The sequence below is a fragment of the Sphaeramia orbicularis genome, chromosome 20 (genome assembly GCF_902148855.1).
Source record: "Sphaeramia orbicularis chromosome 20, fSphaOr1.1, whole genome shotgun sequence".
Classification (NCBI taxonomy): Eukaryota; Metazoa; Chordata; class Actinopteri; order Kurtiformes; family Apogonidae; genus Sphaeramia; species Sphaeramia orbicularis.
The window spans coordinates 22,864,653-22,882,329 of record NC_043976.1 but is presented as its reverse complement, the minus strand read 5'-3'; the positions used below and the strand labels follow the sequence as shown (position 1 = coordinate 22,882,329).

The 17,677-nt window shown below is 40.1% G+C and overlaps 1 protein-coding gene across 1 annotated transcript in view; it reads right to left on the bottom strand.

Moving 5' to 3' along the window:
- Positions 1-4,098: 4,098 nt before the first annotated feature.
- Positions 4,099-17,677, bottom strand: part of mllt10 (MLLT10 histone lysine methyltransferase DOT1L cofactor) — a 49,873-nt gene continuing 36,294 nt past the window's right edge. The window contains 9 exon segments of the mRNA XM_030123050.1: positions 4,099-6,492; positions 6,802-6,892; positions 7,188-7,211; positions 8,233-8,534; positions 9,541-9,596; positions 9,731-9,880; positions 11,271-11,479; positions 12,681-12,759; positions 15,364-15,481. Of these exon segments, the coding sequence (XP_029978910.1) occupies positions 6,208-6,492; positions 6,802-6,892; positions 7,188-7,211; positions 8,233-8,534; positions 9,541-9,596; positions 9,731-9,880; positions 11,271-11,479; positions 12,681-12,759; positions 15,364-15,481 (1,314 nt within the window). The 3' untranslated portion in view covers positions 4,099-6,207.

Below are 17,677 nucleotides of genomic sequence, written 5' to 3'. Positions count from 1 at the left end.
TAAATAATTTAACTGAATTACCTAACATATGCCAAACCTGTGTAGGAATTACCCATGGCACTCGGGTAACTTGTTTTATGGTTTTGCTTTCATTTGTACTTTCCTGGAGTTTGAGTCTTGAATTGTTCTGGGTGAAAGATGACAGGAGCAAATACTGTAAGTACATGGAAATTAATTCTAAGTAGGAAAGTGGAGACATTTTATTCCCTGTGGCTGTATGGACTGGTTTTACTGGAAACCATGGAAGTGTATGGTGTTGATTTAGGCTCAATGTACATTTACACTGGTCTACAAGTAAAATACCTCTTACTTTTTCAAGTCTGAGTCACTAATAAAGAAAAATTAAGTCATAAATTCTGCTCGGCTGTAGTTTCCAAGATACGGTCTTGGGTCAAAATGTGAAATTCTGTGAAATAATGATAGACAGTGGGTTGAACTCAAAAGGAATGTTTGTCTCAGAGCTTCCAGATCTACTTCAAATCACTATCTGCACATTACATAATGCAATACATAAATCTATAGACTTTAAATCTGTTGTATAAATGTATATATGTGTAAAAACATTGAAAACATCAGCTAACCAGCACTTTGGTCATTTGTTTTCCGATACATTTGATTAAAGTATGTAAGATTTAGCACATTTAATCACTGAAGCAGATCATTAACATATATTCTAAATAAATAAATAAATAAATCAGACCAGTGCTATGTATTAAGAATTAACAGAGGTGAAAACTGTTCAACAAAACATTTGGGTTAAAAATGTGACACAAAAATGTTCAATTCAACTGCATTTTGTCAGTTAGATAAATGGGTTAAATGCATACAAGGGTATCTCAATAAAATATGGAATTAATTTTTTTTTTGCTTTTTCTCTTCAAATGATTCTGACAACGTGGTTTATTCTTGATAGATAAAATGTAACTGGGACTCAGTATGTCATTATTGCACCAGGTCAAAGGTGATTTCTGACGTGTATAAATAGGAATAAAAAGAGGAATGTCCATAAAAATAAAATTATTCCAACTTCATGAGCACCAGTGTATGTAACATCTCTTACATATTATAATTTTACCTTAAATATTTCTAATTTGAAGATGTTTTGTGGCTTAAAGTGTCTAAATATCACTGTGAGTAATTTATTTAATTTTTACTGTATTGAACCATAAATTAACCAGCAGAGACTGAATGAAATGTACATGATAGCACAGCAAACACACTCATACAGCTTTAACCCTTTCATGCATGAATTATATTTTTTTCATGAATGTTTTTATTCAGCTAGGCATTAAAAAAACAAAGCGACTGAAATCTTTATTATGAACCTATTTTTCATGGAGTTGCAAAAATGTCTACTTAGCTGGACACCTTGCATTTAATTCTGAAGCAAAGAAATGTATTTACTGATATACTTTATGAAAACTCTAAAATAAAAACATTTTTAACACAGCTATTCTGATGTTTTCTCACATTTTAACATTCTCTAATACTAGTCCTTACTTCATGGAGGTAATATGCAAAAAAAAAAAAAAAAAAAACCTTTTTGTTTAAAAAAAGAAACTGTTAATTACAGCCTAATAACAAGCAATTGATTTACACTCAAACATTTTACTGCAGATCTGGTTTATCAAGAACAACAAAGTTACAGTAACGGTATGAATTGCATTGTATGAGATGATGCATGAGTGTCCACTGTGTTGGTCGATATGGAACTAAAACAACAAAATCCATGAATACACAAAAGAACAGCTGTAGAATAGCGGTCCACTGTAGTGACCAGTATGCATGAAAAGGTTAAAAATTATTTAGCATTGTTTTTATCTAAGACAGCACTGTTTGTTTGTGTGCTCATCTATGCTGGTTTGTGTTCATGTATATTTGACTGTTCATAATGACATGTTATATATGTGAAGGAACAGAAACTGTATTTTACTTTTGTCACACATGTCTCTCCAGCCTCTTGCTTTATATTTGCATTTATTCTATTTTATTTATTTAAATTTGTTGTGTTATATGAAAAACTCAATAAAGATATTGACCAGAAAAAAAAAGATTTTGCATTATTTCCAAGCGTTTGTACTCGTGCACATTTTATATTTATATTTTCACTACAATATACAAACTTAGCTCAATTATGTCCATTTTAGGGAAAAATTATGCTGCAACCATCAATGTAACAATCTGTATTTTCATTATATTCAAATCAACAAAATGACAAGCCCCTCCAGTTGGACTTTTTTGTTTTTATAGTAAACTGTTGCAGTTATTTAACACTAACACTGACTGTATTAAGAGTGTGTATCCTGTGCAGCTGTCAGACATCTAAAGCCAAATAATTTCCAGTTGTGTGATTAGGTTTTATGGATGCAATCAAGACAAATCCAGAATCAAATCAAGCTTCTAGTGTGACTCAAGCGTTCTAAATTTCAGTTTTGATTTCTATCACTGCTGCTTCGTCTGAAGTATTCCAGCAGCTGGAACGAATGCACAACTGCAGATTGAAATGTCATGTTTTAAAAACTAGAGACTCCAACTTAATGAGTGTGCACACTGAGAGGCAGGTATCCATGTTACCGCAGAGCATTCCTCTGTGACAGCAGCTCGGAGGCCGCAGATATCTGCCCTACATTTGTCTAATCATCCTGGGCTTAACCCTGCTATCTGCTCTGTGTGTGTGATAGAGTAAGAGGGATCTGCTGTCTTCTAACACCAGGCTTAGTGATGTTTTGACTTTATGATCAGGCACCTGGTCTGGCAGCACACAGGGGTCCTTCATCAGCTGGTAAGCCCTCCTACCCTTGGGGAGGGTTTCTTGGGTGGGTGAGTGGGGGGTGATCGATGATGGACACAGCAGCTCTGCCCTGTGTGCGTGTGTGTGTGTGTGTGTGTGTGGTGGTGCTATTACAGAGAGTGGAGGGGAGACAGCTCTGATGGTGAAGCCTTATAAAAGAGAAGGTGGAGGTGGGGGTGGGGGTGTGTGCTGTTTAAACAGGCTGTCTGTGATTGACAGGGCTGATAGTGAGTGGGTGGGGGGTGCAAATGCTTGGGCGAAGAGAGGAGGAAAAAGGAGGTGGGTGTTTGGGGGGCTGGTGTGTGTGTGTTTGTGTGTGTGAATGCAAGAAGGGGGACTGAAAACTCCTGAAGGGGCAATTGGAGGGGAGGGGAGGGGGGTGTTTTTTGGGGGAGAAGGGGTGCAGGAGGAAAGTGAGCTTTTAATTACCAGGGCAGAAGCAGATGTAGCAGAATGGTGCCCCTACCTCTAAATACACACTCGCAGACACACACTGGTGTTTCTTGGCAGCTGGAAGTCATCAGCTTTGGGGGGTTTGTGTGCATATTTGTTCGGACAGGAGCCTTGAAGCACATTGTTTAAATGTAAAGATGTTAAGCTTCTATTGGCACTTCTAAGCTCCATGATTATTCATTTTCCTCCCCCTTGCTCATGAATAAATGCAGTCTTTGCTGCACAACACTGCTGCCCACCTCCTCATTTATTTAGATTTCCAGTCAGTTAATACAAATCCGGTTAATAATTGTATTCTTTTAATTTAATTTAGTGCTGCTTTTGTAAAAATAGATGCTGTTATGATATATGATGAGGAAAACATATAAGTGTATAAATACCAGGTATGACCAGATTATACATAAGTGAAAAAAAATGTACTTGCTGTGTTAATTCATTACAATTTTCAGTTAAATGTGTGAAAAATGCTAATGCTTTAAAATGTATAAACTGTAGAAATGCCATTTGATTTAGATTTAATTAAAACAAACTTAATGGGATTTCTATAGTTATGGAATTCTATATTTTTATTTAATTTCATTCTAAGCACATTTCCATGAGTCCTGAATATAATTACCAGTCTCCTTGATTAACACATAATAAACATAAAATAATAATATCAGCTCTTAAAAAATCTGATTGGTTAAACACACATTTCCAATAACAATTAAATCAATTATTCATAGTTACAAATAAAAAATATTTACAAATTAGATTATCTTGTCTTTCAGGTCTGACAATTTAATTTAAAAAAATAGGTAAAAATGACTAATGTGTCTTCTTATCGACTGCTCAATACAAAGACCCAACGTGCGTTTACATTATCCAGAGTGTTTCTTTATTTTGGTGTTCTGAAATACAATGTCAGGTTCCCCTCCCCCATTTTTTTTTTTTAAAGTTGTACAAAACTGATCCAAACAAATGTGTGCACAGATGAAAACACGGTGCCCAGAGTATAAAATGACCTCTCATCAAGAAAATGGTGCAAAACTTAAAAAAGAAACACAATGTCCCTGCACATATAAAAATAAATTAATACTTTGTGTGTCCAGTCACTGTCAAACTTTTCGTCTGGTCCTAAGATTCACACACAAACTGAGGCTTCATTGGCTTTCCTTCAAACCAGCATGGCCAATCACAACCAACTTATATACACCCACGGCCAATGAGTTAAGGTCTATGTACACTTTACGAGGTAAAAACTGTGCCACTGAACCCCCCCCCCCCCCCCCCTTGACACATTTCCTCCCCCCTACAAACACTTATGTACAGCCACCCCAACCCCAAATCAGCCAACTATCAAGTAGCGCTAACATTTCAACACATGACACAGAATAGAGGTTATTAAAGGGCTTTACAGCAAGATTCGACTGTACGGGAAATAAACAAAAGGACAAACAAAACTTTACACAGTAGTACAAAATGATGTTAAATTGCAACACCAGTGGGCTTTAAAATATATCATCTTATGCCTATTACACAAACTCCAAATAAATAAAAGCGCAATACAAAGTTGGCTTTGATATTAGAGAATGCAGCAGAATAATATTTCCTGGTTTTATTAAAGAGACGGCGCGTCCCGCCTGACGCGAGTAAGTGTTTAGTAATCTGTTGCCATGGCAACACAGCTTAATTACCAGTAGAGTTGTGAGAATTGGGCTGAGTGACAGGGACACAGGTAAAAGGAAAATCAATTCCGCCTTCCCCCTTGGCCTCAGGCACTTGGGTTTGGACCCTGACTGGCCAGTCCTGACTGTTGTGGGTTTTTAATGGCCGCTGCTGCCGGCCCTTAGGTCCTGATAGGCTGGTCCTGCTGGAGAGGTAGGTGCAGCAGGGGGCTCAATCAGGGCGATGAAATGTAATGACTTCCACAAGGTGAAACCCAATGGCTCCGTTTCTGCATAATTTCTCTTTGAGAGTCTTTACTGCATCACTCTGAACATTCGACTTGCATTTCACTTTGCTGAGTGAGCCCCCCTGTATCTGGCCCAGAGACGAGACAGTCAAAAGCAAGGCTTCTGTGGTGACTGTACGAGGCTTGGCTCAATGACATTAATAGATCTGCGCAAACTGAGTGAAAGAGACACGGGGAAAGGCAGCAGCGAGAACATGTGGGATATTTTCACAAGCCTCTCACCCAATATTCCCCTTGGGACCGCTGCAAGACAGATGCCAAACATACATCTGCTACTGTTAAGTCCTGTGGTGAGGAATTGGACTTTTTCTTTTATATATATTCATGTTTTCCTGAAATGTTTTTTTTCTTTTAATGTTTGTAGTTTTGTGTGCTAGCTTGTGTGCTGAGTGCACAGCTCTGGTTAGCTGGGGCCCCTGAGACAGAAACAGCAGAGAGACCAGACCGAGAGTGATGCAAGAGTGAACGGTGAAGCAAAGACTTAAACATAAAAACAACGGAAAAGATGGAGAGGAGATACGACACAGTAATAAGAGACAGATGAGCACAGAAGTGAAGAAAGGGGTAGAATGATGTGATAAGACAATAGAGAGAGAAATTAATTAAAGAAAAGGTTTCTGAGAAGTTCACCTGTTAGTCAAATCTGTCATAAAAAAGGACAAACCAAGTGTCCCAAACATCATGTGCTCTGGCGTTACGGACACTAACCAACACGGATTAAATGAATATTTCAAAATAAGAACCTGAAGCAGCACTAAAACTAAAACAGTAATTAAAAATGTAACAGAATTAAACAAGACAAAATTACACAACATATGTGACTATTAGTACATGGAACTGAAATAAGCCTGAAGTGATCAACTACTGATGTGATTGACAGACCAGACTGGGGATGTGTGGATATTTCTCCTGTTTTCTCATCGCTAAGTTGACCAACAGGCTGATCTCCCAAAACCTCTGCATATTTATTTAAAAACGAAAAAAGAAAAAACCAAAAGAGCAACTGCCGTCATGTCTTCTCCTGCCCCGCGACGCCTACTGCCTTTTCAGCGAGCCGTGGCTTCTGAGCCCCCGGGGCGTGCGTGTCGGCGTGAGCGTGCTGCAGAGCCAGGAAGGGGTTGGCGGTGATGGCTCCTTGGCCCTGGCTCTGGGCGGCGGGCAGCAGGTTGTTGATGGGCAGCTGAGCGGAGGAGAGCGGGATGGAGGGAATCTGGGCAGAGGAGGAGAGGGACTGCAGCTGCTGGAGGTCCTGCTGCTGCTGCATCAGTTGGTAGAGCAACACCTGCTGCTGCTCCTGGGGGAGAGGTTGATGTGAGGAGGAAGGTGGGAGGAAGAGGAGGAGGGGGCAGGGAAGATGAATATGCAGGAGGAGAAAGAAGGAAAGTTGAGAGAAGTAGAAGAAAGAAAGGAGCCAAAGATGAAATGAAAAAACATGGAAGGGAAACAAGGAGAAAAGAGTTAATAAGCTTTTTTTTTCCCTGCAGCTTGGTAATTTAGACCATTGTCCAAAGGAAAATTGTCACTAAGTGTCTGTGTGTGTTTAACTGTGTGTGATGGGGGCGATGCGTCTGCTGGTCGGTGTGTGTGTGTGTGTGTGTCATACCGCTGAAGGCTGTGAGGACAGCAGCTGCTGTAGCTGATGCTGCTGCAGGAGGAGTCTCTGCTGCTCAGACAACAGGCCGAGCCGCGCAGCGCTGACGACACAAAACATAAGCCGCAGTCAGACCCACATGTTCAACACTCTGTCCTCACAGGTTCAGCCCTCAGCAGAGGACGACGGAATTCACTCTATATGTGACAGTGAGTTGAGCACCAGGGGCCACAACACTACACACTGTAATTATGGCAAAAATGTGACTAAAGGTACCTATGTTATCTCCTGGGATACTGAGTGCAATTGCTTCTTTCAACAATAATACTAAACGTGCATTTTGAAGGATCTGAATCTAAAGTCATGAACGCTGTCATGTTACACTGATCAGGTCTCACCTGTTCTTACCAGACGCTGAGCTGCTACAATCCAATACGTAAGCAAAAGGAAACAGAAAAGAGCATCCGGTTAAGTTTACATTCATACATTTTGCCACAGTGGGTTTAACAATTTTTACCATTTTTGGTGAAATTTTTTTTACGTGGGCCAATTTGGCTCTGATGCAGCCGACTGCGTCTATAATAAACACTTAGTGCTGTGAGGTGGATGTTGCAGGAGATCACAGTGGGAATGCTTACATGTCACAAATAATATCCTATCAACATGAGGAAATTACAACCTAAATTATGATTAAAAACAAAAACAAAACTATTGCTGATCTGCTTAAAAGCCTTTCAAATGTTTGTTTTGATATGTATCAAACTTTAACCTTGATTTGAATTTTTACTTCATACATACGGTACTGTGCAGAAGTCTCCAACCACCATTAGCGAATTAGTTTTTACCCGTTGTAATGAGCCATACATACAACAAGAAATACAGGGGAATATTGTGGACAGCATTAAAACCTCATATAATATGTAAACTACGTCTTCTACGGGAAACAATATTTACCGTTCTGATGATAAAAAAAGTAACCCCAACAATAACAAACATCTGACATGTGTTGAATGAAAACAGTGTAAAACACTAGATAAGTTCAGTAAATCTCATAATGTCTGTGCAGAAGAGTTCAAGACATGATTAGTACAAAGCAAGGTTTCAAGATTGAAGAAGATTGAAAGTCACATTAAGGTCACATTGAATACATTATAATTAAGTCTTTTTTTTTTGTTTCTAAAATTCTTGTTTTTGATGCTGTTCTATATTTCAGTTGTGTCTTGTTAAAGAGACTGAGAAATGAGTAAGTACATTATAATATATCATTACACATCATACTCTTACTAAATCAACAAACCGACTTGTGGCCTGAAACATTCACTAATAATCAGACCCAGAAAAAAGCAGATTGTTGGATCCCAAATTGCCACAAAATTGAATAATTCTGGTGATTTCACCACTTTATTGCTTTAGATTTCACACCATCTCAACGCTCACATGTACCTGTTGTTAACGGGCAGTGTGACCCCCGTGGCTGGTCCCGTCGAGTGTGTGTGAGGGCTTGCGGTGCCCGTCGGGGTCTGGATCACCCCATTCAGAGCCCCGACGATGCCCCCCATGCCCAGCGTGTTCCCTGCACCCAGAGCGCCCATCAGCCCCGCCACACTGCCAAGCCCTGTGGGGGTCGTTCCCATGGCGGCGACCCCGTTGAGCTGTGGCTGAGGTGGGCTCTGGGAGACGGAAGGAGGGGTGGAGAGAGAGGAGGTGGAACCGCTACTGCTGTGACCGCCACATGACGCACTGTCCTGAGAGAAAGTCAGAAAGAGGGCAAAACACCATCAATGATGTAGCCTGGATTCTAGGTCTGGTCATGAAAACAGATGAGTTAAAGCAGGGGTGTCAAACTCAGTTCAGGGGCCACATTCAGCCCAGTATGATCTCAAATGGGCCAAACCAGTATAATAATAACAGTGACAAGAGTAAAATTAGATTATGAAAGTGGGTACATCTACAAAGTTTTCGTAAAAATGTGAATAACATGAACAACTTGAAATTTCTTAAGAAAAATAAGTGAAATTTTAACAATATTATGCCTGAGTGTTTATCATTTACACATGTACATTACAACTTACAGATCACTGTGGATCTACAAATACACAAAACATTTAGTAACAGGCAGAAGATTGTTAAAATTACACTTATTTCTAATCTTCATTTCAGGTTATTCACATTTTGAGTGAAAGGATTGTTTGTAAATGTAAACATTTTTACAAAATTTATGGAGAAAAATTTGTAGTGTTCACGAGCTATAGGTTATTATATTAGTATTTTACTGGTCTGATCCACTTTAGATCATATTAGTCTATATGGGGAATATGAACTAAAAAGATTGTTAACATCTTCAGTGTAATTTCTGCATTTCAAAAGTTCATCCCACAGGCCGGATTGGACCCTTTGGCGGACCGGTTTTGCTTCAGGTGAGAGACCCCTAACGCTGATTGAAATGTGTCTGATTTCGTTGCGTTTTGTCTGTTCTTGAAAAGAAACCGAGCCTTTCAGGGGTAACACCTGAATATAACATGAACTGCTCAATAATTATGATTTCAAAAACTTGTTTAGAGACTATAAACTGGTCTTTATACAAGTATGCAACTTACGACCCTTACATTTGGATCAGATCTTCTCTATTAAATGGCTCTTTTGCATTTAAGATGGCCAAAAGCATCAGTTTAACTTGTATCAGTAGGTAGTTGAATCTTCACTCTTAATCTGATTTCCATCATGTTTCCTGTGCTGCCTGCTTGTCCTTACCTGAGTGGCGGCAGGTAAGGATGAGTCAGTGGCACCCAGCTGGCCCACTTTCACATCTGCAACCCAAAAGAACTCCGATTTAGATCCCCTTCACATGTATGCACTAGAACTGCCATTGGCCGTTACGAACTCTAAACATCCAATATCGGACGGTCTTTATTCTGGGCTGTATGTATGTGTGTCTACGTACCAGAGGAGGCCGTGGAGGGGGTGAAAGGCACTGATAACTGAGCGCTGAGAAGCTGTAGTCTTTCTTTCTTCATGGTGAGAGTTTTAATCTGTTCCTCGAGCCTCCTGTTTTCCTCCTGCAGCTGGTGGAGAGACTTCAACATGCCCACAACTAACAAAGAAAGAGAGAAACAGGAAAACAAACTGATGTGAGTGACTTTAATATTTCAGCGAAGAGGAGCTGCAGCAAAGGATCTTCTGTTCTCAGTGAACATTTTACCACTTTCAGACTCTGTGTGAGAAAAATCCCCTTCAACAAATTATTTTTGGCACAGTCTGATTTCAGTACAGGCTTTCCAAACTTGCCCTTTCACCTTCATTACAGATATAGTGCAATACTTATGGGATGGAGCAGTACAGGAGTGATCCAGAAGCAAAAGAGAGCACTGATGCTCTGACTTTCTGAGGCCACTCCTTCCTTAAGGCGAAACCATGTTAATATGCTCAGTCTCTGTTCAAATACCCAGTGACTAATTAGACAGACGTACTCCACAGGGAGGTCAGAGGTCAAGATCAGCTACAGAACAGTAACCCTGGAGCCTGCACAGACCCAGCGTTGTGCTCAAGGACAACGTGGCAAGGGGGAGGATTCGCCAACTCAAGAACGTAGGCCTGACTCGTCTGCTTGAAAGATGACCCTTTTAACAACTGGGTCACCATGTCTTTTTCATTTTCACTTTATTGATCCCTGAAGGGATGTTCAGATAAGCAGATAACTGACAAAGATCGACAAGGCATGGCGATAACAGATAACGTGAGAAAGTGATTGAAAAGAGGGAAAAAATGTGACAGAACAAATGAAAACTGCTGGAGGGAAAGAAAACAGATCAGTTGATAGGAGGAGAGAAATAGGAAATAATGACTGGGTAATAAAGTTCAACAGTTTTTGGGTGAAGACAAAAGTAAGTACTAATTATTTATAATTTAAGTGCATGTGTCATTCACTGTTTCCAGTTTAGCACCACTCTGAGTTAAGTTTTGGTTTGTTTTAAATGAAAATGTTCTAAGAAAGTTTTGAAAAAGTCTAATATATTACATTTCTGGACATTTCACAAAATATTACAATGATGTAGAAAAGGATTTCATGTCTGACCAAGTTATATAAAAAGGGGACATTATATCATAGTGAACAAATGAGAAATCTACGACCCTCTGGCTCATTTTTAACTACTTTGGCACTTTTACTCCTGGTGACAAATGGTTCTATTTTATAACACGCTAATATTTAGACATCAAGTCAGCACTGAACTTTTAGAAAATCCCCAGTTCTATGAGTGTGAGCCCATTCTGGACATTTCACCACCTATTACCATGATGTAGGAAGGGATTTTAAACCTGACATAAATTAATATAACAAATGTGAAATCTACAGCTCACACTTGACAACTTTGGCACTGTTTTTCCAAGTGTATTTCCTTTAGACATCAAGTCAGAGTTAAACTCTCAGTAAACACCCAGCTCTGAGTCCATTATTGTGTGTTGCATCCTGTGTGTCATCTCACCGTCTCCCTGCGCTCCCTGTTGCAGCAGGAAACTCTGCCCCTCGTTCCACTGTCTCTCCAGGAGCTGCTCGATGCTGGTGGCCACCGGGGGCAGCGTCTCGCCGCCGCCGCCTCCACCTCCGCCTCCCCCCGCCCCTAGCAACCCCAGCCCCGGCCCCGGCAACGACCCTGAGGAGTCATAGCGGATCTGCAGGCCACCAATGGGAGAACTGAATGGAGGGAGAGAGAGCACGGATAGAAAAGGAAGAGATAGAGAGGTCAATAGGGAGATTAACGACCCAACATAAACGTCAGACAAACATAGACACTGCTGGCTATAAAACTACATCAATTTGTTGTTACAGTGGCCCCTAATGAAAAGGGGCCAGGCTTTCTGTCGCTGTGTGAGTGAGGGAGGACGAGAGAGGGAGAGAGGGATAAAGAAAAAGGACATGCAGGAGTGAGGGAGACAGACAGAGGAAAGGGGACTGTCATTATGCGATAAATTTAAGTGTGTTGAGACAATCTGTTGAGTGTGAAAGAAGTGAGTGAGGGACAGCAGGAGAGAGAGTGCTCCATCTACTCAGAGAGTTTTTATTAAATGCATTAAAATCATAGAAAAGAGACAGTGATGGCAGAGGTGTGTATAGTGAGGTTGCGCAGCACAAACTTAGTGCACTTTGCTTCGTTAGTGTATCAGGATCTGAACACTGACAAAAAAATATAAATATAAAGACGGACACAACACTTGAATTAATTCAAAAGAGGATACTCGGGTGGAAATCCTCATGGTATTTAAAATATCTGTGGATGAGCTTCTTCTATTGCTGCTGTCATATTCTTCAAAATATAGTAGCTGGAGGTGTCAAAAAAATTGCACTCAATAATAATAATAATGATAATAATAATAATAATAATAATAATGATAATAATAATAATGATAATAATAATAATAATAATAATAATAATAATAATAATAAGAGCAGTGATCAAAAATAAACTGTAACCAACCTTAAGTGACAGATCCAACATAGATCCATGCAAATATTCCCAAATAAAGATGCAGGAAACCATCAGGCTGTCCTTCCATGTGTGGTTAATACAAGGAAAAAAAAAAGAAAAAAAAAGAAAAAAAAAAGAAAAAAAAAATCTAACTGGAGTTGAAGGATGGTTACCACCTTCAAAAACACAAGTTATCGTTGGCAGAGAGAGCGAGAATTGCCTGTAGGGGTACGAGCGAAAGATAGAGTGTGCATGTGTGTGTGTGAGCAGTGGAAGAGAGAGAAGAGGGGCCAGTGAGGGGAAAAGCAGAGAGAGGGGGATGGGTGAAGGGGAGGGGGGGGGCTGTGAGGAATGTAAATGGGGACGGAGGAGGGAGCATCTGTGTGTGTGTGTGTGTGTGTGTGTGTGTGTGTGTGTGTGTGTGCTCACCGCGGGGTGGTCTTGGGAGAAGCTCTTACGGAGAAGCCCTGAGCTCCGACGCCGCTGCTGCCGTCTCCCACCTCCTGATCTGCACACACACAGAAAATCAATTGCAAATCTGAGAAAGCATCCACAATAGGCCGGCTGAATTAATAAAATAAGACGCTCGCTGCTCATGTGTTCAAACTACACCAACTTTCTCAGCTTGTTTTTATCATGATGATGTCAGCCTACAATAAAACCTGACCTGGAGAATTAACCTCTACAAGATTCTACTCTTTTTTTTTTTATGAAGTATGCAGCAAAATTGAAAGAATTACATTTCTATTTACATTATTTTTCCTTTTGTTGGCTTTCAACTTTATCATTAAAAAGAAAAAAAAAAATCACAGCTTTAAAGAGTTTCTCTAAAATGCAACAAATCGCTACGACACATTTGTGAGTTGCGTGAGGAAATCAGCCAAAATCTTCAATCACGTACATGTAATTTTCTATTGCAATACAGTAAATGTCATACATAATTAGAAATTTAAAAATCCAAACTTCATTACATTAATTTCTATTTATTTGGAATGCCCATGCAAACAGTTCTTGTCCAGAATTAGCCTTTTCTGCGTCATGTGTTCCTCTACTTATTTCTTTTTCTGTTGTCTTCATGTACTTTTCTTATGTCTATGCTATGTGGATAAAAACACAGAATCTAAATTACACCAAAAACTGTCATTAAACTATCACTTAATAGTTTCTCATTTTGGCTTTGCCTTTTTTTTTTTTTAGTGCTACCTCAGTAACTAATTTAGTTCAATGTTCTTGTAGACTGATTGGAGTGTGTGACTTGCAACACAATGCACACATATATGTTCTATCATAACACAATATGTGTCCTATCACAGCCCCACTGAGAGAGCTAGAGATGACAGAAAATAAGTTGTCCATTGTTTTCTCATGGCCTCTAACCTGTCAACTTATGATTTTCCATGAGCTCTGTTCTCCCTAAAGTACAGTACAGGTGTTGTCAAATGGATTTACTCAACACGTTTTCCAAAAGCAGCAGAAAACATTTACCAAGTGCAGACAGGAAGCCTCAATTCTATAGGAAACTGTGCATTTACACATTTAGCTAACGTGATGTGGACATACTGTAATCACACTAATCTAAATACAACTTCCAAGCCTGCTTTCTTTTCTTTTGTATTTCCTTCACACACGAGCCTTCATTCAGACTACATGTGTGTTTCTCTCTCTCTCTCTCTCCACCTTCAGTGACAGGCTCTCTCTACCTCCTCCCTCTGGGCCTCTGGCCAGACGCTTCTTTTCATTTTCCTCAGTTAGAGTAATGAATCACACATGCACGCACATGCAAACACACACTTTTGCATTCACACACACACACCCTCACACACACACACACACACACACACAAACTCCCCTCTACTTAAGACAGTCAATCCCAGCTTTTACCCCCACCAGGTCACCACTCTAGTCCCTTGCTTGCCTTCTTTTTCAAGTCCTTTTTCTCTTGTAACCCTTTCCTCCCTCCAGACACTCGAGAGCAAAGAGAACCGGCTGCCAAAGTAAACAGGCTACATGCATACAAACATATGAACACCTTGAACATTTGTGCTCACATGACCCTCATTAACACACAAACTAAACTCCACACTTGTGGAGCTGTACACACGTGCTGTAAATGACTGTGTACATACATGTATTGATTAACTACGGCCGTAAGACCCCAATTTCACAAACCTGACAACAACCATCCAAAATCTGAAAAAACAGATATTTAACTCTGGAGAAAACCAGAATCTGAAAATCACAAATTTGGCATTTGTGATTCATCAATTACTTATTATCATAGCTGATTAACAGATTATTAGGGAAAAGGACTTCAATGATTTCTAATATAATGCACAATGTTTTTTAGAGACTGAATATAATATCTATGTTCAAAGTACGGTTTCCAATAGGACACAACAATTTCTTCCTTTTTTCTGGGTTTTACACAAAGCATCATTGTATTACACAAACACAACCTGCCTGTTCTCTATATGTTGATGCACACACACACACACACACACACACACACACACACACACACACACACACACACACACACACACACACACACACACACACACAGTCCCGTGGCCTCCTGTCATTCAGGCTGATTAGTGAGTTGACCCGCAGGTCAGAGTGGATCTGGCTCTGATGACTGCTGACCGGCAGCAGGAACTACCTACCTTCCTGATCCTCCTTCTCCTCTTTCGTACTCTTAACTCTCACTCCTTTCTTCTCTCCTTTCTTTTCTCCTTTACATCTAACCAGATGTCTTGTATCAGGAAGAGGCTACTCTCATTACTGAAGTCACTTCTCAACTCCCTCATCAGCTCATCTACATTTTGTTTGAGGAGTTCCTGAAGACACCTCCTGTCTCCTGGTTCCTCATTCAACAAGTACAACACTTCTTTGCCGTTTCAGAAATTTGTGTATCGGTCCGCGTGTGTGTGAGAAGTGGAGTTATCCTGTTAAACTGGAGCAGAATGGGAGGAGTTGGAAAATATCACGAGTGGTGACCCATGACCTCTCAGTGGGACCAAGGGGGCGTGACCTATCCATCATTTCCCTCTACCTCCTATACACACAGTAACAATTTTCAAAATCACACACACACAGACACACGTTGCCGTACCTGCTGGTGAGGCCTCGGACTGGGCGATGAGTGCAGCCATGGCTGAGTTGGGGTTGAGCCTGTTACCGAACATGTGGGAGGGAGCGAGGTTGAAGACGGACCCTGGCAGCCCACTCACCTGTGGATGGAGACAGATACAACTGAGAACCAGCACAAACACTCAACACAAAACACACAGGACACACTGATTTTTCAATGTGTTACAACCAGGAAAAACCACTTGATGCCTCAGGAGGCCAACAACTGCTAGGGAAACGTAAACAGACAAAAAATCATTCTAGTTACACAATATTCAAGATGACTTTTCATTGTTTATGTCACTTTTATAATACATTTAATTAAGGTTATTAATTGTTTAACGTATCAAACTTAAAATGCCAGTGATGATCTCTGAGAGCACAAAAGTACTGAATTTATCAAAATAGAAAGAGGATAAAAATATGATGATTATGAAGTCATACTTAAGTATTTTCTATTTAATACACAACTTTAATCACACTGAAATGCATATTTTTTTAGTCAAGTCAAACTTGAACTACAAGAAAAAAAAGAAACTTAAAAACTTTTTTTTTTTTTTAAATGTAGTGACTTATTTTGCACATTTCCAGACGCAGTGTCACTGAATTAAAAATTTCAACATAGGTTGGACTTTTAGAATTATATAATTGAAATTCAACAAATTGTGCTGCTCAAAAATATAGGTGAATTTCACTATAATTAACTTTTTTCCTATTTCTAATAACAAAGAAGAAAAATCTGTGAAAAATGGGAATTTTGTCAAATCAAACAGTGGTTGGACTCTAAATCTAGATTTAAATTTCTTTTTAGTCCCACTTTATTGTGCAGTCACTGGCCTTTTACTACATATGAACCTTTGGTCGGTTGCTGTCAATCGGTGTGGGTTCAGTATTTCAGTTTCTGCTGCATTAAATCCCTACATATGATTTCATACCAGTGAGACCTATTGGCTTGGACAAAAACTACATTTCAACGTGAAATCGACACTATTTTTCAGCGCTTTACACAGACAGAAAAAACAACTGTGCATTATTGGGTTACACACACGTACACATGGGGCTCAGAGCGCCTCGGCACCCCAACAGTATGCTGACATGCTGACAAAGTGTTTCTGATACATAGAGTTTAATCCAATTAAGGCATTTCCCAAATAAGGGCCGGGCAGCGAAGGGTGGGGTGGGAGGGAGGAGAACAAGGGTGGAGCATCAGGAGGGGAATCAGGTCTATCTAAAATAACAAAATGGCCGACTGTTTTAGCGTCTAAAGAGCAAAAACGCAAGGAAAAAAACTAAGCTTGTGACTTCAGAAAACAAAGGTGCTCTTGAGTTAAAAAGCTTAGAATAAAAAACATGATGATATTATTTTGCTGGTATTTTGTTTGTTCGTTCACTATGTTTTTGATCAAACATTCCATCCTTCACTTTGACTTATTACCTGTTTTGATCTGGACTCAAACAACATTTTTGAGTATTAAAAAAAACAAGCTTTTGGGAATAATCCATCTTTTTTACATTATTGAGGGTTTTGGGGGGAAAAAATGCACCACCATAATCTCTGATGACACATTTATGAAAACGGTATGGCTGCACCACTAAAATGTGGAAAACATTCCCCAAATTTCCAACTCTGTGAAATGTAGCATTAAAAAAAATGAACCTGCACCGTCCATCCATTTCTCCTTCACACTGAAATGACTTCAGATTTCTTTCTGGACCTCCCCCTTCCTCCCCCCTCCTCCTCCTCCCCTTAGTGCCATAATCCTGCCCCCTTCCCATCAACATTCATTTTTCATTTACATTCATTTTTCATTCAAAGTCTCTCTCACACTCCCATTCTCTGTCCTGGGCTGATAGCCAATAACAGTAGGCCAAGAGTCTGCTCGTGGACTGAAAATAGCAAACGGTCTCTGTCACTCAGGACACACACACACACACACACACACACACACACACTCTGAGGGAAGCCTGTTGTTGGCATCCTGTTGTAGTTGCATAATTTCTGCAGACTCAATTGGAAGTTTGCGTCTCCACTTGCCCAAAGGCATCACACTCCGCAAACAGACAACCTGGAATGATAATACGATGAGGGACAAACTCTCCCCTCGTGCTGCCGTCTTTGTTAATTTTTCTCTCACACATGTCTGCAGCCCAAACTTCCCTATACATCCTCCAAACAGGCGTGATATCCTGTGCTTCCCCGGGCCTCTCATCTGCTATAATATGTGTCGAACAGAGGGGGGGGGGGGGGGATGAAGGCCAGGCCAGCGAATTGAAGGCAAGAGTGCACACACACAAAC